This window comes from Tachypleus tridentatus, chromosome 8, assembly GCF_004210375.1.
Source record: "Tachypleus tridentatus isolate NWPU-2018 chromosome 8, ASM421037v1, whole genome shotgun sequence".
Classification (NCBI taxonomy): domain Eukaryota; kingdom Metazoa; phylum Arthropoda; class Merostomata; order Xiphosura; family Limulidae; genus Tachypleus; species Tachypleus tridentatus.
In genome coordinates, this window is record NC_134832.1 from 39,481,466 (window position 1) to 39,506,691 (window position 25,226).

The following is a 25,226-nucleotide window of genomic DNA, read 5'->3' on the forward strand; positions in this document are numbered from 1 at the left end:
AAAAGCATGATATCTCGGCAATAACTCAACAAAAGTCCCTGAAATATTCAGTGATTGTACCCAATACTGTGTGTTAAATTCAATACATGAGAATAACAGGAATAAAGGAAGGTCGCCTGCCACTCTAAGCCTTCAAGCCGACTGCAGTCGCCAACTGCGCCAAAAGGGTTAAACTACTTTTTGTTTGCTCATGATATCCCAATTACTATATCACAAAATTGTAGCCACTAATCCATATTTTAATAGTATATAAGTTTTAAGTTCTTGATTTTATAAGACAATATTAAGAAAAGATCTTCAGTGTTCCCTGATGTGAAAAATGTGACATTTTTAGCTGCAGCATAGCAGCTTATAAAATGGCTCTTAGGTTTTACAGTACAAACTTTAAGTTCATGGCTCTGTTATCTCTTGACTGATTTGAGATCTAATTTTGATTTGAACTGAGGGAAAACATTTTTGGATTAATGGATTTGACCATGCTCCAGGTTCCATAGATTAATTTAATCTTACCTTGCATAAAATAATCTAACTTAAGTTTGAGGGTGGGGTTGGAAAGAACCTGATGAATAATAAAAATGAATATGGTATTGTTGGCCCACATATAAAGGGGAAAAAAAAGGTCTTAAAGATTAATTTTCTCTAATCCTGCTTAAATGAATTTTAAGTGCCATGACTTTTGAGGATTCCATCTTGCTTCTCTAGGCATCTCCTTTTCTCTCATTTATTGCCCTTCCAAGAAGTATGAAGCTTAATGTAAATTACACATTGTCATCACTCAGATAAAAAAATAATTCTTATAGCCTTCACTTTTGTTACAGAGCCATCAAATAGAAAATCAGTTCCATCTTGCCACACCTACCTGCTATTCACTATCTCTTTCAGGATTTGTGAATAGTTCTCTGTTACATTTAATACTTTATTGTTTTTAACTAATATAAAGCTAAGGTTTTCATCTATCAAATGATGTATCATATTATTGTTTTCTGTACATAAAAATTCAATTTATCTTTCATTATAATTTTTTTTGTATGAGAAACACACTAACTAGCTTGGATAAATTTGTAACAGCTTTTGTCCCATAGTTAGAAGGCCAGAAAAATTGTGATAGATATGAGACATATACATTTTCATGTTATCCTATATTCTTTGGAATACGTAATTAAATTGCATTATTTATTTAAATAAAAATCATTTTGTGCACCACCACCATTAGCATAAAAAAGTAGGATTAAGTATCATCAATAGTTGATAACAAATAAAAAGAAGACTTAGTACTTTATTTTTTGTTTTTCATGTGTATACTTTATTTGTTATTACAAAAGTAACTAAAATGTAAAAATAGGAAATGTTTCAGTTAGTTAAGGTTAGAATATGTAAAATAAATAATAATAAACATTTTATGAGGCATGCATATGAGCAGCTTGGAGTACCTCAAGGGTAATGTAATTCATTAGCATAACACGAGTCTTGTGCATTTCCCAAGTAATTTACAACTTATTTTATAATGGTGTGAATCATATACAGTGAGGGCAATAAAACAAATTTATTTATAAATACATGTTTACTGTTATGCGCGTAAAGCTACTTTAGGATTAAATGAATATAGTTTCATGTTCAAATGAAAAAGGATAATTTAGTGTGGCAACAAGGCCAATCAAATTTACCAACCTTGTGTAGAATTAGCATAGAAAAAATAATAATGATAAAATAAAAAATCTTTTTTCTTAACAAAATGTTTGAAAAGAAATATATTTTGGAGGTTTTTAGATTATGCAAATAAAGTTGGAGACTTTTGCAAAATGTTTTTAATCTCAATGTGGAAATACCTTTGCAGCTGTACTACTACATAGAAATATTGAATATATTCATGGACCAATATTTAGTAAAAATACTTCACTAAAAAACTATTGTATGAAAATTACTTGTAATGTTTACTAAAATTATGCCAAATTTTGTGAAGATATACCTACTGTATTATAAGTTACAATAAGAATTAAAAATATATACAAGTAAAAATGGTTACATGGTTGGTCCATGTATACCACACTGTGTTGCAGATTCCAGCTCTGTTATTTTATGCATAGGCTCATTTAGAAACATTCTCAACCAGAGTTTTCATAATTTCTGCACTTGTTTGATGGTAATTGTCTACACATGATATATATTTATATCAGTGCTTCTGTATAATGTTAATATTATAAATATACAACATTAAAATCAATACACAATTAATATCATTTCAAAATAGTTACTGCACGTTTAGATATGTCACGTCATCTTCAAGAGTGAAGTTACAAGCAATGAATTTCACATCTTATATTTTCTTAAATGTCATGTGACTTGTCTGTAGTTTTGCATTTGTGCATAAATATAAGAAAATGTCCCATCACATTCCTAGACAGGTATACACCAGATCTTCATCTCTATATAATTATTTGTAATTATTTTTAAATTTCATTATTTCCAGTGAATCTCAAGTATTAGTTGTTGTAACACCTTTAGGTTGAGCCAGTACAATCGTTTTTTTCCCATAATATATTGAGTTTCACTTACATGTTTTGATATAATCAAATTTTCTGTGTTTTTGTTTTTTATATAACTAATGTTTCACAATATCTTTTAAATTTTGTTTGTCTAATATAGATATACTTCCACATTTCCATTCAATTTTATAAATTCCAAATTTATCCCTTAATTGCACATCATCTATTGCATACATTTTTATCTTATTTATTGATTGTTGTATAGAGCGAAACATTTGTTGTTTTTTTAAAAAATAAATAAACCAGTAGTTGGGCCTGGAATATATGGCAACGCTAAACATTCCTTTTTTAATTTTACAACTTATACAGTAATCTGGGATTGCTGCATTAATGAATTTATTAACTGCTCTTCCTACTTGGATTAAATCCTCTTTCAACTCCTATAGATTTTACCAATAACAACTCATTTTTAAAATAATTTTGTTTTGTACATATCCACAAAATTTTGTGAGTATAATTGTAAAATGCAGACACTTTTGGTGTTTTTGTGTAACATGATTCCAGGTGTGGTGACATAAGAACAGAAAAAGGTTTCCTATAAAAAGATGACTTTAAGAACCCCTGTTCTTTCCTTTTTACCAATATCTCTGAAAAAGGCAAACTATTATATTTCTCAACTTCGTGAGTACATTGTATATAAGGTTCTATACTATTCAGCTAGTTTACAAATTCTGTTAATGCCTCAGTACCATTTCCACACCAAGAATGTGTCATATACATGTCTTGTCCAGATATATTATATTTTGCACCATTTATGGTATTTATTGCAAAGGCATTCATATGTATATATTGCATAATAATGACGAAAGTGGAGATCTGATTGTCAACCCTTTAATTTTTAAGTAAACAAACATTAACATGAAAACATTGTTTTGCAACACAGTTTTGTTAAATTGATTGCAACTAGAATTTCAATTGTGGAATTTCAAAGTTGGAACTTTTATTAATCATGATATAACATCAAATGATACTAACAAGCAATCCTCACATCACATTGAAACATGGGTCATCATTTTGAAATGATTTTAATTGTGTATTTATTACTTTAATTATATACACAGTTCATTGAAACTGTAATTGTCTACTTTGTATAACATTCAGGATATAAAATAATGAATTTTGTCTAATTGAGCACAGACAGTCCCTTGTGTTGCTTTGTGCTTCATTCCAATCAATCAGTTGTCTAATTGTGTATAGTTCAGTCATTGTTTATAAGTGATGTATTAATGAATATAACTGTGTGAGCATGTTTCATTCATAATTTTAATTGTAAAACTACTGTATGGAGAGAATTACAGCAAAAACAACTTTTAAGATATATGTACAATTTACTAGAAATTTATATGTAGACAATAGAATTTCATTATTCTGTTCATTAGAGCGTAATGTTTGATGCTACATAAACAAATTATTTTATAATTGATTTAATGTAAAGATTTATTGTAAAATTTTTTGAAGTAAAAAATAGAAGATCACACTGAATTTCTTTTTCTATCATAGTTGGAGATCCTACGAATTACATTTCATTTTATGGACTAAGAAATCATGGGACCTTGCACAATAATCTGGTAAGTGTATCGTCTACACTCACTTTATTTTTGAATATTGATTTTCACCAGTCATAAAAAAACATATTTCAGATCAATATATGAGACATTATAGTGGAACCTCTCAAACTGGACCATCATAAAATCAAAATTCCCTCAAAACTGGATGATTTTCTAAGTTCTAAGTTTTTTCTTCTGTTTCAATGTATTAAAAAAAAATTGATTATTAGGATCCTCCTTTCTTAGAAATCAGGTGAGTTTTCAGGCATTGCATTGCATTTCAAGAGAAATATTTACCTGAAAACTGGAGAGTGTCTCACCTGGTTTTTGACAGTGTAGTGGGTAAGTCTAAACGTACCTTTCAGGGAAGGTTCTGTACTTTGTTTAGCTCCTCTGGGATCTAAACATCCACCCACATGTTTGCCATGTGTGGCAACCCATGAAGGGGAAGAGAGGATTCTGGTGGTTAAGGAGTCCAGCCCTAGCACACCACTTTGGCTTAAATTCCTGTAAAGGGCAGCCTTGAGGTGTCCCCCCCCACCCTGGGTAATTCGGCTGGTCCACTTGGCCTAATGTGAACCAAGTACTAGTGTTGGATGTTCTCAACAGGTGTTGTGAAAATTATATCTGATGCTTCTGTTTGGGTATAGTGCTCATATACCCTGGCATTGCTGCAGTGTCCTTGTTTGTCATTGTAGTGCGTCTCCTCGTAGAGCTCCATGGTGGGTGGGATCAGTGGGCACCGAAATATTCCAAATAGAAACTTCAATAAAATAGTGAAAAAACAGTCTATAGGAAACAACCATGTCTTGAAGGTTCTGAGCAGCACTCTTCAAAATCTGTAACACCTGTTATATCTAATTTTCTTATCTTACATCCTCTTTACAGACAAACCTTTAGGACAAATGTCTCCCTTTTTCATTCAGAAGGGAGTAGAGGAACTTGTTGACTCTCCAAAGTCAGTAAAGAAGCTTCACTTTGGTGACATAATGGTGGAAACATCCATATCTCAACACAGTGAACTCCTCTTACATTCAAAGGCAATTTGGGATATACCTATTGAGGTTACACCTCATACTACTTTGAATTCTTCACGAGGAGTTATTATTGAGAGGGATTTGAAGAACATCCCCGAGTCATAGATTCTTGCTGGTTTCTCCACTCGCAAAGATGGAATTATGATGTTGAACAATATCCTCATTCTGACATTTACATCACCACATACATTCCAAACCATCTCCGATGTTTCCAGTGTCAGCAGTTCGGTCACTCAAAGACATCATGTTGTTGTTCCTTGATGTGTGCTCATTGTACTAGCAAGGACTATAATGCCTATGAGTGTGAAACTAACCCTCATTGCATCAATTGCAATGGCTTTTACCCATCCTACTTTTGTTCTTGCCTTAAATGGTTGGAAGAAAAAGAGGTGCAGCATATCAAAATGATTCATAATATTACTTATCTTGAGGCTCGAAAGTTGCTGTCCACCACTTCATCTCGGACGTATGCTGCGGTACTTCATACCACTACTACAGTGGGAGTGCAAACAGATCTCTCTGTGCTTCCAAAAGAATTGTTCTCAAAACAAATAGTCTTTTGACCTCCATGGTTAAAAAAGTTGATGAATCAACTTAAACACCCATCTCTGTCCCTTACATACATTCCAACAAATCCCAAGATTTGCTTCCTTTGGTTCTGGATACTGGCATTTCCTCAGGTACATCTTCTTCTCCCACCCCAAGATGCAAAACAATCATTCGTTCACATTTTCAGTCACTAGAATCCTCTTGCAACAGCAAAGACCTGCTCAATTGACCCAGGGCAGGATCCATGGAGGTTGATAGACCTCCCTCGAGTAAAGACAGTGAAGAAAAAAGACGTGGTCGTAAACAGAAGGGCTCTCCACCCAATTCGCCTATACATAAGTAAAAATGGTCACCTTATTACAATGGAAGTGTTGAGGTTTATGTTCTAATCTGGATGACATCAAAACACCGATTGCTTTCTACCATCCTGTATGTCTTTCTTTACAGGAAACATTTCTGAAACTTGCCAATACAGTTACCTTTCATTGGTTTTATTTGTACAGAAATGACAGACTGTGTGACAGATGAGTGCATGGAGAGGTGGGACTGTTGGTTGATCAGCATGTGCCCACCCTGTTTTTGCCACTCGACACACCCTTGGAGGCTGTAGCCATCTATGTTTCATTGGGTCATACCATCACTGTTTGTTCTTTCTACCAGTTATCTGGAGAGACATATGATCAATGAGACCTTGATGCTCTAACTGAACAGTTGCCATCTCCCTTTTTAATTCTGGGAGACTTTAATGGACATCACCACCTCTGGGGAAGTGCTGGTATTGATAGGGAGGGGTCGCTCTGTAGAATGTATGCTCTCTGATCACAACCTTTCTCTTTTCAATAGTGGTTCTTCTACTTATTTTCATGCACCTAGTTAGTCCTTTACTGCTATTGATCTCTCAATTTGCTCCCCTTCACTATTTTCCCATTTTTCATGGAAGGTTGGTAATAATCTACAAGGCAGTGGTCATTTTCCTATAATTTTGAGAAATACTGGCCATGGTCAGTGCCACTTGAGCTGCATGCCCCAGTGGAAGCTGGATCATGCAAATTGGCCCTCTTTTGCTGCTCTCACAGAACTTGATCCTGCTATTGTCTGTAAGCCATCAGTAGACGACTGTGTGGCAGCAGTAACTGACTGTATTATACAAGCAGCTGCTCAATGTATTCCTAAAACCTCAACACATTTTCCATGATATCCTCGTCCATGGTGGAAACCTGCCTGCCACATGGCATGGAAGGCTAAAAAACAGGCATGGGATAGAGTCCATAGATATCCCACACTCTCAAACTGCATCACAACCAGAAGGAATCTTGGATTAAGTTCACAACCAGACTATCTTCTACCACAAGTTTGAAAGTCATATGGGACAAGATTCGAAAGGTCAGTGGGCAATATAATTCTCTCCTCCTCTCGATCGTGTTCTCTGATGGCCTGTAGCTGATACCCGGAGCATCACCGATACTCAAGGTGAAAGCTTTGAAGCTTCCAGGGTATCTAGCACTTCTGCTTCTTCTTCCACCTTCTTAGCCATCAAGACTTGGCAGAGTGATTACCTCTTTCCTTTTAAGCTGATTATGTCTATGACTATAATTGTCCCTTTACATTGGTGAAACTCAAACTGACCCTTCATCAGTCTAGCAGTACATCAGTTGGACTTGATGACGTACACTATGAAATGCTGCTATTCTTCTGATTGTTTTTAACAGATCTTACAGGATAATGTTTTTCTTGATGCCTGGAGCCGAGCTATTGTCCTACCTTTCTCTAAGCCAGGGAAGGATCCCAAAATTCCTTCAAAGTACTGCCCAGTTGCTTTGATGAGCTGTCTCTGTAAGACCTTAGAGAGGATGGTTAATACTCGTCTTTTTTGGTTCCTAAAATCAAACAACCTCCTCTCACCCACCCAGTGTGGGTTCCAATGACAGTGCTCCTTTCTCAAATGGTGACATCTTGTATCAATCAGTGATGTCGAGAAAACACTTGCAGAGAAAAATATATATTAAAAAACGGCGCATTAGGGTTGAGAAAATGTTTTACGTAGAGGAGCAACCTGACGATGACGAAAGATCGAAACGTTGTTCGCTCCTCGATGTAAAAATTTTTTCAACCCAAACGAGCTGTTTTTACATATATATTTTGTATCAATATTCTTTGACATTGGAAAGGCTTATGATACAACATGGCAGTATGGCATTTTACAAGACCTCCATTCATTAGGGTTACTTTGCCATTTGCCCATTTTTATTAATTTTTTAATGGACAAGCAATTCCAAGCTCGTGTGGGTTTGACACTTTCCCATTCTTTTCTACAGGATCTTGGAGTCCCTCAGGGCTGTGTTTTGAGTGTCACACTTTTAGTATAAAGATTGATGCCATCACTGAACAACTACTTGTTATTGTTGCAAACAGGATCTGTGCCGATGACTTTCATATCTCATGTCAGTCGTCAAACACGAAGTATATTGAGAGGCAGCCACAGACTTCCCTCATTCATTTACAGAAGTGGAGAACAACAAACAGTTTTAACTTTTCTCTCTCTCTAAATCCGTTTGCGTGCACTTTTTGCTGCCACCCTGATTCTGAACTCCATATCAATGAAGTTGTGCTGCCTGTTGTTCCTGAGATAAAGTTCTTGGGACTTATCTTTGACCATAAGCTGACCTTTATACTGCACATCAAGCAGCTATGGGTCAAATGTACAAGAGCACTGAACATTTTCCATGTCCTCTCTTCCCTCACTTGGGGAGTGGATTGATGTTCTGTGCTAAAGATATATCGTGCTCTTATTCGATCGAAACTCGACTATGGATCACTGGTCTATGGCTCTGCCAGGACCTTGGCCTTTAAGATGCTGGATCCCGTTCATCATCAGGGACCTTGGCTCTACACTGGGATTTCTGCATTTCTCCAGTTCAGAGCTTATACACAGTCTCATGAACCTCTGCTGTTTGCAAGTATCTCTACTGTATGCTTCAAAATTTTGATCCTTACCACAACTTGCCACCTGAGATTGTGTTTTCCTTCCTTTGTGAGCCATGCTTTTGAGAATAGATGATCTGTCATTGCTCCTATTGATATTCATATCCAGGTGCAATTGCATGAATTGGGTCTGTCCTTGGATAATATTTCTGTATCAACTGATCAGCCTATCCCACCATGACTTATTGCAGTCCCCAAATGTGACCTTTCATTTAATCATCTGACAAAAATAGATACTACCGATTTGAAATACTGTCTGTTATTTGCTGACCATCTTTCAAACCATCCTTCCATTCCTATTTATATGGATGGTTTGAAATCGAGTGATTCTTGCCATCATTATGACTCTTAACGACAGCACCGTTTTAAACATGTTTTTCCCCAAGGTTTAACTATAATGTTAGTGTTATTGGTGATGGTGACACTGTCAACCTTAGAAATGTTTTTAGTTTTTTAAAGGCCATTAATCTTTTAAATGCTATTCAAGTTTGTTGTGTTTTTAATTTCAACCTTTTTTCAATGTAATTCCCTTTTAAGAATCAATGTACATCGTGTTCGGTTTGAAATTTGAAAATGGCTGTAAAGTCAAATAATTCAAAACTAGGACTGGAAAGGCCAACTTCAGGTGATTAACACTGATGTTTGAACTAGGACATTTCTCACTCCTTGATGTGAAATAGTTTTCTCTAGAAGAAAAACGCAAGATTATTATTAAATTTGATATGTTTCGTACACTTTAAATCTTAATCACATCTCTGTTATGAAATGGGGTGCTTTGAACAAGAAGTGACATAATTGTTTTGCCATTTCTGTTAAATATCTTGACTAAACTGCTACACCTCATTTCCAACCCATTTTCCATTTTTAGAATTAATATTATTAAACATTCTTAGAGATTTTTTTTGTTTTTAGTTATTTTTTGCACATTTTCTCAAGAGAAAAAAATGACAAAGAAATGTAGGTTCCTTAAAACAACCTACAAAATTTTTAAAGTAAGATGTGTAAGGGTATAACAAGAACTTTTAAAAGAAAGCACATTATGGACTGAAATTTCACTTTTGCTTCTCGACTTTCACTGGATATGTCATGCTTTCACCAAGTTGGGTATGCAATTGGCCACTTAACAAAATGAGTCAAACTGCATGTCTACTTAATTAACTAGTCAGTTCATTTTGAGCTACAAAACTTTAATTGTATAATGCATTTCCTATGAAACACAATAGAGCAGAACTATCAGTAGAGGAGAAAGTTAAAATAATTCAAGAGTTTTAAAACTGAGTATGCACTGAGAGCAGAAGCAGACATCTTGATTATTTTTTCATTTAAGAAGTGAAATTTGTTAGCTTAATATACAGAACATACTTTGCATGTGAGATCAATGCTACTCTTTTACTTTCTCATAGTATACAGTTTATAATGTCATCAATTTCATGAAAAAATGACAATTTAAGTAAAGATTAATGTATCGTTATAGATTTATTATATAATAATAATCTATATGAAATGATAAATTTCCTTATTAAATTTTTTTTCATGGTGATGGGAATAAAGTTTGAAAATTTGTTTCATTCTGATCTAAGTGTGTCATAATTAGTATATTTGAATAGATGCTTGAAAGATATCAAAACAGTAAAAGGGGTTGTATTCTCAAGGTAGCTGGTACGGGTGTTGACACTTCAATTAAAATAAAGTACAGAGCAATCTTTCAACCTTCTTAGGTCACCAGGATGACCTGAGAAGGTTGAAACATTGTTCTGTACTTTATTTTAATTGAAGTGCTAGTACCCATTCCAGCTATGTTGAGAATACATTTTTATTTCAAGTGGGTTTCTCATCATCACGAGAAAAAAGGATTACTGTTGTATTTTTTATTGGTGTGTTAACTGTATAATTAAAAATGTGTTCTTTGTTGATGTTAAATGTGTGGTGTTCTTTGTTGATGTTAAATGTGTGGTGTTCTTTGTTGATGTTAAATGTGTGGTGTTCTTTGTTGATGTTAAATGTGTGGTGTTCTTTGTTGATGTTAAATGTGTGGTGTTCTTTGTTGATGTTAAATGTGTGGTGTTCTTTGTTGATGTTAAATGTGTGGTGTTCTTTGTTGATGTTAAATGTGTGGTGTTGATGTTAAATGTGTGGTGTTCTTTGTTGATGTTAAATGTGTGGTGTTCTTTGTTGATGTTAAATGTGTGGTGTTCTTTGTTGGTGTTAAATGTGTGGTGTTCTTTGTTGGTGTTAAATGTGTGGTGTTCTTTGTTGGTGTTAAATGTGTGGTGTTCTTTGTTGGTGTTAAATGTGTGGTGTTCTTTGTTGGTGTTAAATGTGTGGTGTTCTTTGTTGGTGTTAAATGTGTGGTGTTCTTTGTTGGTGTTAAATGTGTGGTGTTCTTTGTTGGTGTTAAATGTGTGGTGTTCTTTGTTGGTGTTAAATGTGTGGTGTTCTTTGTTGTTAAATGTGTGTTTCTTTGTTGGTGTTAAATGTGTGGTGTTCTTTGTTGGTGTTAAATGTGTGGTGTTCTTTGTTGGTGTTAAATGTGTGGTGTTCTTTGTTGGTGTTAAATGTGTGGTGTTCTTTGTTGGTGTTAAATGTGTGGTGTTCTTTGTTGGTGTTAAATGTGTGGTGTTCTTTGTTGGTGTTAAATGTGTGGTGTTTTTTTGTTGGTGTTCATATGTAGTGATTTTGTTGTTAGTAACTGTTTAGTATTTTTGTGCTGGTATTAAATTTATTGTTGGTATTAAGATAGTAGCATTTTGTGTTAATGTCAGCTGTGTAGTGTTTTTTTGTTGGTGTTCATATGTAGTGATTTTGTTGTTAGTAACTGTTTAGTATTTTTGTGCTGGTATTAAATTTATTGTTGTTATTAACTTTAGTATTTTTTGTGTTATTAAATATGTAGTTTTTTTGTTGGAATTAATTATGTGGGGTATTTTTTGTTGTGTTAACTGTTTAGTGTTTTTGCTCATGTTAATTGTGTTGTTTTTGTGTTGGTGTTAACCATGTAGTAATTTTTGGTTTTCATTGGTTTTAATTTTATTGTTTTATGTTGTTTTGTCAGTATTAACTTTGTTGTTGTCAGTTGTGTGGTATTTTTTGGTATGAAATGTGTAATGTTATTTTTGTTGTTAACTTTAGTGGTATTTTATTGGTATTAATTGTGTAGTTTTTTTGTTGATATTACATGTGTAGTTTTTTGTCTTAGTGGTCTTGTTATAGAGTTATGTACTTATTTCTCCATATGAGTAGGTAAATCTGGAAGATTTACTGAGTGGTGCCATCTGTAGAACCCTCTAAAACACCAAAATTAAAATGAAACAATCCATCAGTGTGCCAAAATATATTAAACCATTTGTTTTGCTTTTGTATACATTTTTTTTAATAATAAAATCAGAGGTCCATAAGTATTCTTTCTACAAGAAAACACATCTCTTGTTCTGAAGGGGAAATTATCATGTATTTTTTAATACTTGTATATTAAATAGGATAAAAATAAATCATGTAATACATTATATTATTCCAAAAACATTCATAATTAATATGAAGTTTTTCTAATGGTAGAATATTAGTCCCTTATATTACAAACCCAAACTCCATATCTTACTAAATAAAAATTTATAAATAAAATAGTGCTGTGTAATTGATAATCTCATAACCTGTATTTTGCAAATTTTATTTGTAATGTGAATATTAATGTTTCCAACAAATATACTTGTGAAGCCAAAAATTACGGGTTATTGTTCTAGAACCTTCCCACTTAGAATGCTTCATTTGACTTTGAGGTAACACAAAATACACAAGTTATTCACAAAACACCAACCAATTATATATATTAGATAACAACAGAATATATTTTAAAGCTGTTATAGGAGATTCCACCCAAACTGCCACATCATATCGAGTATTAATTTTATTTCATTTCTTTACTTTTAACATAATAAAACAGATATGGAAGACAAATAACTAGCAAAAGTCTTCATTGAAAATATGTACCAAAAAGTATTAAATACAAAGTTAAGATTATGCTAAATGCAACTTTTTTGAAAATCAATTTAAAAACTGAAGTTTAATGTATTTAAGTTTATCAGTCTAAAAGAAATGGTATAGTTAACTTCCAAATTTGTGAATACTTTATAGTTGCTATTTATGTACATTATTGATATTACTAATTTTGTTATTTTCAATGAGCAATAAAAGGAAATTTGCTGTATTAATAAAATATGAATACTTTCATTAAAATGTTACAAATGTAAAAAAGTGATTAAAAATACTATTTATAGTGATGTTCTTCTTTGGCATTGCAGGTTACTGAATTAGTGTATGTTCATAGTAAAATGATGATAGTAGATGATCGAACAGTGATCATTGGTTCAGCTAATATCAATGACCGCAGTTTACTGGGTGAACGAGATAGTGAGATAGCTGCAGTCATGGAAGATGTGGATTTCCAAAAATCTATCATGAATGGAACACCATATCAAGCAGGTGTATTTGCTGGGACTTTAAGAAAATCTCTTTTTAGGTGAATTTATGATTTGAGAATTTACTGCTGCATTTTATTGTTGACTGACTTAGATTTCATATTTTTGTATTTTGCACATAGAATGTTTACATTTAATAATACTAAATGTAACTTAACTAAACTGTCCTAATTTTCAATTCTTCTTTTTTTACTTTGCTTGAATAAAACATGCCAAAAAACGTTTTTGGTATAGCTTTGTAAATAGTAACATCCTAGCAATTAAACCCAGAAAATAGTATTTAAAACTTTGTATGAAGAAGAACAGTGCCCATGTATTGAAAATTAATAATTGACCAAAATTTTGAAAGTTCATGAACACTTACTAATGATTCAGTACTACTTCTGAACACAAGGTAAGAATGTTAATTTTTTTTAAAGTGCTTCTGTTGAAATGGATACATTACTAAACCATTATACAACTTCAAATATGAATTTATAGCCCACAATAGCATAACTGTAAAAAGGAAACAGTTGTGTAGTGAACCATAAAAACATTATTAAAAAGTTATAGGAATTGTTTTTTTATACTTTGAAGCTAGAATAAGAAGTGCTGGAAAGTAAGTGAAATTTTAGCTAGAAAGTAGAGGCTATATTCTAAGAGCTACAGTAAGAAGTTTTGACAGTAAGGAACACTGTAACTTTAAAGTTGAAAATAAACACTTACAGCTAAAGTACAAGAAAATGGAAATGAACTCAGAGTTAGAACATGGAGGATAAATTCCTATAATGATAGAAAAAAGTATTTTTAAGAGCTAAGAAGTAAAAAAAGAAAGTTCAGGTAGAGTAAGTAAATAAATAAAATCACAGTTTAAAAAAGTCAAAAGTAAACTCCCACAACTTTGTAGTGTATGTAACCTAAAATTATGTTGTTCTAATGAAGCACATAACGTGTTTTGTATTTTTTGTGACATAAATAACAATTCCTTAAGAGAACATCTTGGGCTGGATGAAAAGAATAGTGAAATAGACCTCAGAGATCCAGTCTCAGATTCTTTCTACAAGGATGTATGGCTTACTGTTGCTGCACTTAATACTTCCATATTTGAAAAAGTGAGTTATTTTGTTAATTAGATATTTCTTATTTTATGGGTTTTTTTAGTTTAATAGTATAATGGTTTCTGGAGCTTAAAATTTTACAAAAGTCTGTGTAGTTTCTGTTTGCCAGTGAAGTGAGGAGGTTTCAAAACCAGTATGTACAACATCACAATAGGCTTGACCAACTATGACATTTCATATCCCACTTTCATTTAGTTTATGTATTTAATACAGTAACACTTTTAATTTGTGCTGGAGTTTTTAATCAGTTTTCAATAAATGTTTCTAGGTCAAATGTGTAAGTAATAAAGTAATTGCAGCTATTAGTCTCTATTCCAGGTGTCATTCAAGAGTAGTGTAAATTATCTCGTGGAATAGAATGGAATTGCAGCCAACATTATTCAGTTTGTTAGACTATTTTATGACTGTTACTCAGTATGGGAAATACCAATAAACTCCAATAATTTCATTATTTGATTGATAGAACTGTAGAGAAAATGTAAATTTTTAAAACGATATGGAACTTTAGGACTTTTTTGTTCTTTAAAGCCCTGAAAGAGTCAAGACTTGATTTAAAGTCTGGTCTCCACTTTCTTTTTGTTACTGTGAATTTTTCAGGCAATGACCATGTGTGTTTAGTTATTAACCTTTGGTTAAAAAAATCTAGGCCCTAGTTCAATTACAGATTTATTTCTAGTTTATTACAATCTAATTTTAAATTAATGTTTTTCTTTAGTTGTGTTTATTTTTTGCTAATCATGGTTAATTTCTTTGATTTCAGTCCAGCAATTACTGCTACTGGTCATAATGAGTCTTTGTTTTTATCTGTTTCTGTTTTGTGTAGTAAAGTGTATATTACTGTTCATATTATGTATTTTATTTCACCCATGTCAAAACACTGTGCTTGTCTTTGAACATTTTACTACAATGATCAGGCAACTAAGATTTTTTTTCCTATTAATACATTCACTAATATACAATGTGCACTCAACTGAGAACACACACACACAAATTCATATGTTAAACTTTAAATATACAGATAAGCATGAATTAATCCATTATTAAACACAATGAAATGTTTACCTGTGAATACATAGAATAGCTTTTAAACCTTTGAATACACTCACTAGTGTTTGTTATTCTATTAATAAGCAATAGTATGCTAATTTGTGAACACATACTTACACATTTATGTTGTTGACTCTTAACAGCCAGAAATATTTCTGATCTTGTTCACACTATTCTTTTGTAATGAATTATATATATATTTTTTAAATGTTGTTCAAAACTGAAATATAAATCTTCATATTAATGACTCCCAGTTAAATGTAATGTATGCTAATGAGTCTGTTTACAGTGAGATGCTGTTGTATGTATTAATTGGTGATAGTGTATGTGTGTAACAGTGTGTATGTATTCATATATGAAAATATGCCTTTTATTTTCTGAACTTCATGTTACATTTACCATAACTCATATTTTCATTTGAATATTTTAATATACCAACAAGATATGCAGTGTTAGTTTTTTTATGTGACTATGATTAAGACAATTTTTCAGTTATTAACTTCAGGTAGTAATAGGTTTCTTTTAGTCATAGACTAATTCTCAGTAAATAATGTGTATTTTTAAAATAATGTAATGAAATACACGAGAAATATGATCCTTACAAATCTACCAATTTTTTGTTAAATATTTTTCAGTTCATTCTAGAGGAAAATCTTTGTGCATTACATATGTAATGATAAATACTTGAAATGGTTACTATATACAACAGTACTTAGTTATTTGTGTGTGAATACATATGCATTGCATAAAATTATAGTATAATAGTCTTGAAAGTACATCAGTAAGACAAATTAAAGTACTTAACTGTTAACTTTCAATTGAAGTGTTTTAAGACCATATTCTTACACATATTGTATACACTGAGTGTTATGTTTTTTGTTTTTTTTACATTTCAAAATAAATACTGAAGTTGAGGCTTCAGAGAAATGCATATAGTACTAGTTTTTTCTATAATTATTTTAGTAGTGTATTGAAATATCACATTTTTGCTTCTCTTACTCTAAGTTAAGAACTTTCATTTCAGTTCTTGTCATGTGTTAAGATTTTAAGTCAAATTATTACATTTCATTTTTACTAGGTCTTTCGTTGTATTCCTACTGATGAAGTTCATAAGTTTGCTCAGATTAAGACGTATCAGTCTCAAAAGGGTCTGGCTGAAACAAACCCTGCTAGAGCTCGGCTAGAGTTACAGAAAGTTAGAGGCCATCTTGTTCTTTTACCATTATCATTCCTCAGTGAAGAGGATCTCGTGCCTAGTTCTGGAACCAAAGAATATTTACTGCCTACATTTATATGGACATAATAATTTATAAACTTCGTAACTGGGATAGTATTTGTTGGCTTTTAATTATTAGAAAGTAGCTAAAAGAAACTGCATTTAAATAAAATGTAATCTGCCATAATAATTAATAATACATTGAAGTAAACTCCTAAATTTTATTTTGAAAATTCAAAGTATAAAAAGTATTTAACAAAATACTTTTTTGCAAAATATAGACATGAAATTTAAAATATTACATGTATGTTTTGATTCTTTTTTTTTTAAAGCAGTGAGCCAACAGAATACTTATTAAGCTGTAATTTAATCACAGAACTTATCTCATTGTAAAATTGAAACACTGCAAAACTAAGGGAAGTGTGAGACAACTTTCCATCTACTTTTTTGCTTTTCATTGGTATAATCTACACTGTTTTGAAATTAGGATTGTTGTGTTTTTATTTTTTGATGTTTCTATGGTGCTGGGAAAAAAATTAAAAATTGTTTTGTTGGGGTTGTGGGAAAGTTTATTTTATACATGCAATGTGTGTATTCTTAAAGGGTATATATTATATTGTTATTGCAATGATGAATGTTAGTATTTTCAATGTTAGCATATATTCATATTGATTTATATAAGAAGAATGTGAGTCTTGTGCATAACAACAAAGATTTTTTTATTGCTAAGCTTAGGAACCTCATTCAGTTTCACTTTGAATTGAATTCCATGTTTTTGTTATAGTACTGCATCTATTCAACTTAATCTACATTGAATTGAATGAAATGTGGCAGAAGTTAGTTTATTTAATCAACCTGAGGTTTTCACTCTGTTTAACTAACATGTATGTTTGATTGGAAATTTTAAAAAATAAGGTTAGTGGAAACAGGAGCCTAGAATTATTAATTATTTTCACTTCATATTTTTATGATCTTTACATTAAAACCTAATAATAAATCTTTATTATATTGTATTGTTAGAAAAGAGATAGTTATAATTTAAGGTTTTAATATAATGTTGGATCAGAGTATAATTCTTCACCTATGCATATTCTCAATGAGTATGCAAAATCTAAAACAAAAAAAATTGTTATTCATTAAAGGGCACTTAGTTAAAAAGTAGTTTTTAATGCAAATGATCAACTTTATATTCCACTTATTTGGAAGTTAGAAAATCTTCAAACAGTCCTTGATTAGCACTGAAAACCTACAATAAGCAGTGAAAATATGGAGTTCTTTCACTCCCAGGAAAAAAAAGGAATAATTTAGAATATCTCCAACTAAAACTTTTGTAATTTTCTTGCAATCTTTAAGATTGCTTTTTCTCAAATGTCTAGAATTCTATTAAGAACTATTAACATTGTGGATTATAAAGAAAAGTGTCTTGGGTAAATAGGTTTTCTTCTATTTTAAAATTTGTATGTTATAGGAAACTGAAATGCTACTATCAACTGTTTACAAAAACAGTATTATGATGAATCCTTAAAATGTGATAATTTTCTTAGCTTTTATGTCCTTAATTATTATACATAGAATAGTCTTTCATAAAAGATGGTACTACATCTTTTAATATTCAGCTGTATATTTCCAGTATTAAATAATATACCAATGAAAAGTTCCATAAATTATAAACACTGGTTTGATTTGAGAAATTAGGTTTATCGTATGATTCATTTTCAGACATTTGTTTCATCTGAGTAAACTTACCAACTTAACATAATGGATGTTTGTGACATGAATACATAATTTGGCTTCTTAACTTCTTGCCAAGCTCATTCAACTCAAAATTGTTTTTATTTGCTGAAGAAACATTTAGGTATATATGCTTCAAGTATATCACAATTTTGGATTATACTTTCATATACAAATAATCTAAGCTTCATGTAGGTGGTACTGAAATACAACTTATTCATTGAAAGCTATAGAAAGTATTAATAGAACTGTATATATACTTTTGGAGGTTTTGAGTGAATAATTAAGAAAAGCAGTCCATTCATTTATTTTATTAAGTTATTTCAAGCTCATAGCAGGAGGATGAATTAATTATACAGGAACTTAATTCATTAATCTGTACTTTGTATTATTTTTTTATTTTTTTCACTCAAGCTTCCAGCTCTGTTATTTCAGCAGCGTATGGGAGGGGAACACTTTTCAAATTGTCCCAGTAAAAGTGGGTCAAAATTAGGAAAATTACTATCAGGGAAAAGCAGAAGAATGGAGAAAATTTAATCCAGAATCCAAGAGCTTCCAGGATCCTAAGGCAAGCCATTTACTCTAGCTGTAGCAGGTGCATCTGTGGCATGCATACCATCACTTTATTTGGTTAAATAAACCTTGGGGTCCCCCCACTATTAATATGCCTTCTACATCTCTACTGATCTATTGAATATTGTAGGTTGTTCTATATTAGTAAAAGCAACTAAAGTAACAGTTCAAAATGCAAGTTAACTGGCAACAGTAATAACAAAGTGCCTTCTATAGTTCTTACAAGAAATAAACAAATTGAAACAATAAAAAAACTTAATATTAAAAAAAATGAAAAATTACAATTGAGCCAGATTTGTATTGGTATGCCCTAACTTGTCTACAATGAAAAAGTGAGAAAAAGAAAATTGGTAATTGAGATTTATAACAATATTATTTCAATGAATGGTTTAATTTCTTTGAGAAATAAACAACATGTGTATAAAGAGAAACCACTGTTTTGGTTAAAATCTGTGGAAAGAACACAACCATGTGTTCCTATTATAATAACTTTTTTTTTTGGTGTAATTTCTTGTTAACTATTTTTATATTCTTCAGGTTAATGTTGTGATTGCTATCTATTGAGCATATATTGTAATAGCTAAGTATCTGTGAAAGCAGGTGTGATGTCTCTTTGATGGCTTACATAAAAGTAGGATGTTCTTAACATAGGTGGGCCCTTAAATTTGTTGAATATTACAGTTATTCATTCTTATTTTTCTCCAAGTCAGGACTCAGTCAGGCAAAACCCTTAGGAGCATCTGGCTTCTAAATTTTGTAATTTGTAGTTAATTAAATATTCATGGGCCAACTCAAATATTCTTAATTCTTTAATTACAATTATTTGATAATCAACTCCACTATTATTAAAGTGGGTACAAATAATTTACTAATATGAAGTACTAATTAAGATATAACATTGAAAAATGCAAAATTTCTATCTTTGATATAAATTTTAAAAATGATGACAGTTGTTTCTTTTTCTTGAGCTAACTGTACACTTAAATCCTGCAATTCTGGATTTTTCACAGTTTCAGGGGATTGGACATTGGACTTGGTTGTTTGTCTTCTCTCTGTGTCATTCAATGATATCTTTTTAAGTAATCATGAATTAATTTTGAAGTTGCCATTTTGCCCAATGTCACCCACCAACGTAATTATATGACTTGTACACTTTTTAAGTGTGGAGAATCATAATATTTGTGTTATGTGGCATGAGGAAGTGGTGCTTAATATGTAATGTGCAATTGTAAGTTCCTTTGCTTTTAAAAGGAGGTCAGATATTTGGTAAATATAAAAAAGATGCATAAGAAGTATCATTAGTTTTTGTTACAGTACTGTGTACAATAGCATTGTTTTTCACATAGAAATCATATATTTAATATCTGACATTCCATCCTCACAATCATGATGGGGAATACAAATCAATATATGATCAAGACAAAATTTCACTGAATATGGCAAACTGAAACTTGCAAATTTGAGCCCAACAAGTCCCAGGAAGTATATGATAGTCCTGTGTTAATTTTCTTTCTTTTTCTTTTTTCTAATTACCCTACTTTATGACAGAGGGTTAATGAATGTGTGACATTATTAGTTTCATATTCTTTTATTAGCATTTTAACAAATGCTTCAGATTAAATATAGAGATGCTGATACTATAGTATACCTCAGATAAAAAAACATTCAGATTTGTCATATTTTGTATATCTAGTGTTTAAAAATTAGAAACTGTTAAAAGTATTTGATTTAGGAAAATTGTTGGTAACAAATAACTATTGATAATATTTGTAGTAATTCCTCTTTTTAAAGAGGCATTTATGATTAATATGTTGTATAATGTTTTAATTAAGTAAAGTCTTGTGTTGTTTAACACTGAAATATTACCTTGGATTGCTGAAGGTTTTGCTGTTTTTTTATTTATACACTGTAAGACAAATGTGTTAATGACTAATCAGTGAGTTATTTCACATTATAAAATTATCTAAAATCAATAAGATATTTCACATTAAATAAAGTTAAGGCCCAAAAGGTTTTGTCAGCTTGCACAGTTTAACAATAAGCATGGTAATACTTATAATAGGAATGGGCCAGATATGCAATACAAATTAAACATACAACAAAAGGTATGTATATAGAATTTTATAAGCACTTTACACACACTTTTGAGTAGTAAATAAACTAACTTCTGGGTAGTAAGCCACCAAAGCACTTGAGAAAATTGGTAAAAACAAATATTTTACAAAACCACAAATCTGTCAATGTGACTATCTGACTGACTGATTAATTAACATTGTTTTAATGACATATCTTTATCCTGCCTTCACTGTATGCAAATCTAAATACACGTGATTAAATTGTGCTACCTTTGCTAAAAGCATTTTTCTTGCTTTTGGTTATAACTTTGGTTATAATAATAACCATTTTGCAACTCTACTAACAATACATTATTAGCCATATTATATGATTATGGGCATACTCTGCAAGTTGCCAAGTAACAACATTCCCTCATACCACATGCAGGTGCACAATTGCTTATGTACTGTGTTATCATCCTACAGCTGTATCAGCTAGATTAAAAACAAAACAAAAAAACTGTAGACTACATAAGTTTGCTAGATCTTGGTTCTAATGATAATCTAATCTTAGAAAGTAAAATTTTCAGTGATACACCTTTCATTCGAGGGTTCTGTATTGGGTAAAGTGATTTTACCACAGCAGTTTCAACCTAAGATATGAATTTCCTGTGGAAATCAACAAAGTTAGGAGACAGGTGTAATGAATCTGTAAATAAAAAAAAATCAGGAAGTAGGAATACAAACATTAGAAAGAAAGAAACAAGGTAGGAATAAGCAGGTTCATACTTCAAGACTTGGCAGTTTTTGACATCATTCTGTCCATTTTTACTATACATTTTACTTTGAATCTTGATCCAGTTATATACATGAATTGAGTTTTGTCAGTAACTAAATCTTTTTAAACACTCAACAAATTTTTAAATTTCAAAAATCAATGATTTCAATACTATTCTTTTGGTCTTCTACTTACCAGTCAGATAACTGTCTTCCAAGGTAAGACTATTGGAACTTCCTGTCTCACTTCTGACAGGAAACACCCTCTTTTATAATGTCATGCAATTTGATTCCACACATGTATTTGTACTTGGTTGCTAAAGCATAGTTTACAATAGAAAAAAATTAGCTATACGTGCCTTTAATTGAGTTTGAACAATTACTAGTTGCAAAAAGCACACAAAGTAGGATTGGGCTGAATGATGGCTACATCCACCTTGCAGTTGCACCATGTCAAAAACCACTAAGGGTTGTCATGTTACCCCATCCTTCCTTACCTTGTTTCCTTACTTTTCAGTGCTCTAGTTCCTACTTTATAATTTTTTTACACTTTGTAAAGTAGTTGAGATATTAAATTGCATTTATTCATTGATTAACATATATTCCTAGTGTTTATTAGCCAAGTAGTTTAACATGACATAACTATTAGGGATAACAAAGGACCAATTGATTAATCTCAGCTGTTCCATCTTATAAACTAAAATAACACTATCAAATAAAATAAAAAATATTAAAGCAATCTATTACCTTTCATATAATTACCAAACTTTCTTTTAAACTTGCTTAAATTTACTGCTTCCTCAATATTCAAATGCAATACATTAAAAATGCCAACAACCCTGTTTGAAAAATAAAACTGTATTACCTGAAGAAGAATATTACTCTGTAAAAATTTATATTTGTGTCCTCTATACTTACTATTCTCATTGTTAAGAATGAAAATGGACTATGCATCAATACAAGTATCCTTTACAATATTAAGTACTTCAGTCAGATCCACTCTAATTCTTATTTTTTCAAGAGAAAGCAACTTCAGAGAGCTTAATCTTTCCTCATATAATAAACCAAGGCAGTCTTTCCAACAATTCAAAGTCTTTCCTAAAGTAAGGGGTGCAAAACCGACCACAATACTCTCTACATCTGCATTCAATATTTCTGTAGAAAGAACCTAAAATCCTATTTGCCCTACCACTAGCAACAGCACACTTAGAGAGCTTAAGAAACTGATCAACCATTATACCAAGATCTCTTTCTTTTATGACTCTGTTAAGGTTATTCCCATTAAAATTATACTTATAATTTAAATTATGATAACCCATATGCATTTTCTTGCATTTGTTGCAAACCCATGTGTTAAAACCACCTTCCATTTATTTGCCCAACTCTCTAAGTGATCTAAATCCTTTAGTAAATCAGCATCATCCTCTTCATAGTTAGCAACACCCAAGACCTTGATGTCAGCAATGATTGATCCGTCATTCATCTATGTCATTGATGTAAATCAAGAAGAACAAAGGTCTTAAGACATTGTAGCAACCCTCTACTTTCTTCCATCCAGCCATACTTCTATCCAATTTGTTAACTTATCCCTACACCTATAGAGATATTTTTTACAAGCCTTTTATGTGGCACCTTGTCAAATGCTCTCAGAAAATCCATATGCACCACATAGAAGTTTACAGTAAACTTAAATGTCATTGTTTCTAGTAGGTTTCTTGACCAATTGATGAAGAAAGCCTTGGTTTCACTAGCACTTCGTAATCCATAATGCTGAAATTAAAATCACCCATAATTATAATCTCATTAACAGCTGAAATCTTAATATCACTGTAAATTTTATATTTTCGTCAGTATCATCTGGTGGTCTGTAATATATTTACACTTAAAGCCTTTCCTCTTTATATCCACTAATAGAAATCCAAACAGGTACAATCTTATTATATTTGAGGTGTTTCAATCTGTTTCTCAATTAAGCTGATAGATTAAGCTGTTGTATTAGATCAAGTCATTTCCAAACTGTATTTAATGACACAGTACATCTAAATGTTAAAAAGTGTCCCAAATCTAATTTGTGTAATATGGCAGCATGATAAACTTTCTAAACTAATTACAGTGGTAACCTCGGTTCTCGAATGACTCTCTTCTTGAACAATTTGGTTTTCGAACATATTGTTTGAGAAGAAAATGTCTCAGTTGTCGAACATAAACTCGGTTCCTGAACCAAGCTGTCGTGACCCAAATGAGCCACAACAGAGGTGAAAAAAAATTTCATAGTGAATTATGAGAGTGGTGTTTGCATGTCTGACCTTGCTACACAGTTTGGTATGGCAAAGTCTACAGTCTGCATTATACTGAAAAATAGAGGTCATCAAAAAAGCCGATGTTACAAAAGGAGTGACAGTGCTTACAAAACAAAGATCACAAACAAGGGAAGAGGTAGAAAAACTGTTGTTGATTTGGGTAAACAAAAAACAGTTAGCTGGTGATAGCATTTCTGAGACCATCATTTGTGAGAAAGCAAAGCAGTTGCATGCTGACCTGAAAAACACTCCTGAAATGAGTGCTGATACAAGTGATGCCTTTAAGGCTAGTAGGGGGTGGTTTGAAAAATTTAGAAAGAGAAATGGCATACATAGTGTGGTGAGACATGGGGAGGGTGCCAATTCTAACAAAGACACTGCTGATAAATTTGTTAGAGAATTTAAGGACTATGTAGAAGCTGAGGGTTTTATTCCCCAACAAATGTTTAACTGTGATGAGACAGGCCTCTTTTGGAAGAAAATGCCAAAGAAGACCTACATCACCAAGGAGGAGAAGTCACTGCTAGGACACAAGCCAGTGAAGGACAGGCTAATTCTATTGTTATGTACTAATGCAAGTGGGGACTTAAAACTTACGCCTTTGCTTGTGTACCATTTTGAGAACTTGAGGGTTTTTAAGAAAAATAATGTCCTGAAAAGTAAACTAAATGTCATTTGGAGGGCTAAGAGTAAAGCATGGGTAACCAGGCAATTTTTTATGGAGTGGGTCCATGAAATGTTTGCCCTAAGTGTAAAGAATTATCTCACAGAAAAACAGTTGCCACTCAAGCCCCTTCTTGTGATGGACAATGCACCTGCTCACCCACCAGGCTTGGAGAATGGGTTGGTGGAGGAGTACAGTTTCATCATTTCTTGCTCCCTAACATGACTCCTCTCATTCAGCCCATGGACCAGAAGGTCATATCAAACTTTAAGAAACTCTACACCAAAGCACTGTTTCAAAGGTGCTTTGAAATGACCTGTGACACAGAGTTAACCCTCAGAGAGTTTTGGAAAAATCACTAATGTCCTCCATTGCTTGAGGATCATGAACTCTGTCTGGAAGAAATTGTAGCCAGACTCAGTAGTAGATAGAGACTTTGAAGGCTTTGAGACTGAGCTTGTTGTCAAGGATATTTTCTCACTAGGCAAGTGTATGGACTTGAATGTGAATGGTGATGATGTGGAGGAGTTGGCGGAAGACCACAACACTGAGCTCACTGCGGAAGAACTCCAAGATCTTCAGAAGGAGCAGCAACAGAAGGCAACTGAGGAAGTGTCTTCAGATGAGGAGGAGGGAA

At 32.1% G+C, this 25,226-nt stretch overlaps 1 protein-coding gene across 1 annotated transcript in view; it reads left to right on the plus strand.

Annotated features, from left to right (window-relative positions):
- Pld (Phospholipase D) overlaps positions 1 to 20,659 on the plus strand; it is a 153,133-nt gene extending 132,474 nt beyond the window's left edge. Inside the window, 4 exon segments of the mRNA XM_076448349.1 lie at positions 4,044 to 4,111; positions 12,954 to 13,171; positions 14,101 to 14,221; positions 16,353 to 20,659. Of these exon segments, the coding sequence (XP_076304464.1) occupies positions 4,044 to 4,111; positions 12,954 to 13,171; positions 14,101 to 14,221; positions 16,353 to 16,577 (632 nt within the window). The 3' untranslated portion in view covers positions 16,578 to 20,659.
- The last annotated feature ends 4,567 nt before the right edge of the window (positions 20,660 to 25,226 follow it).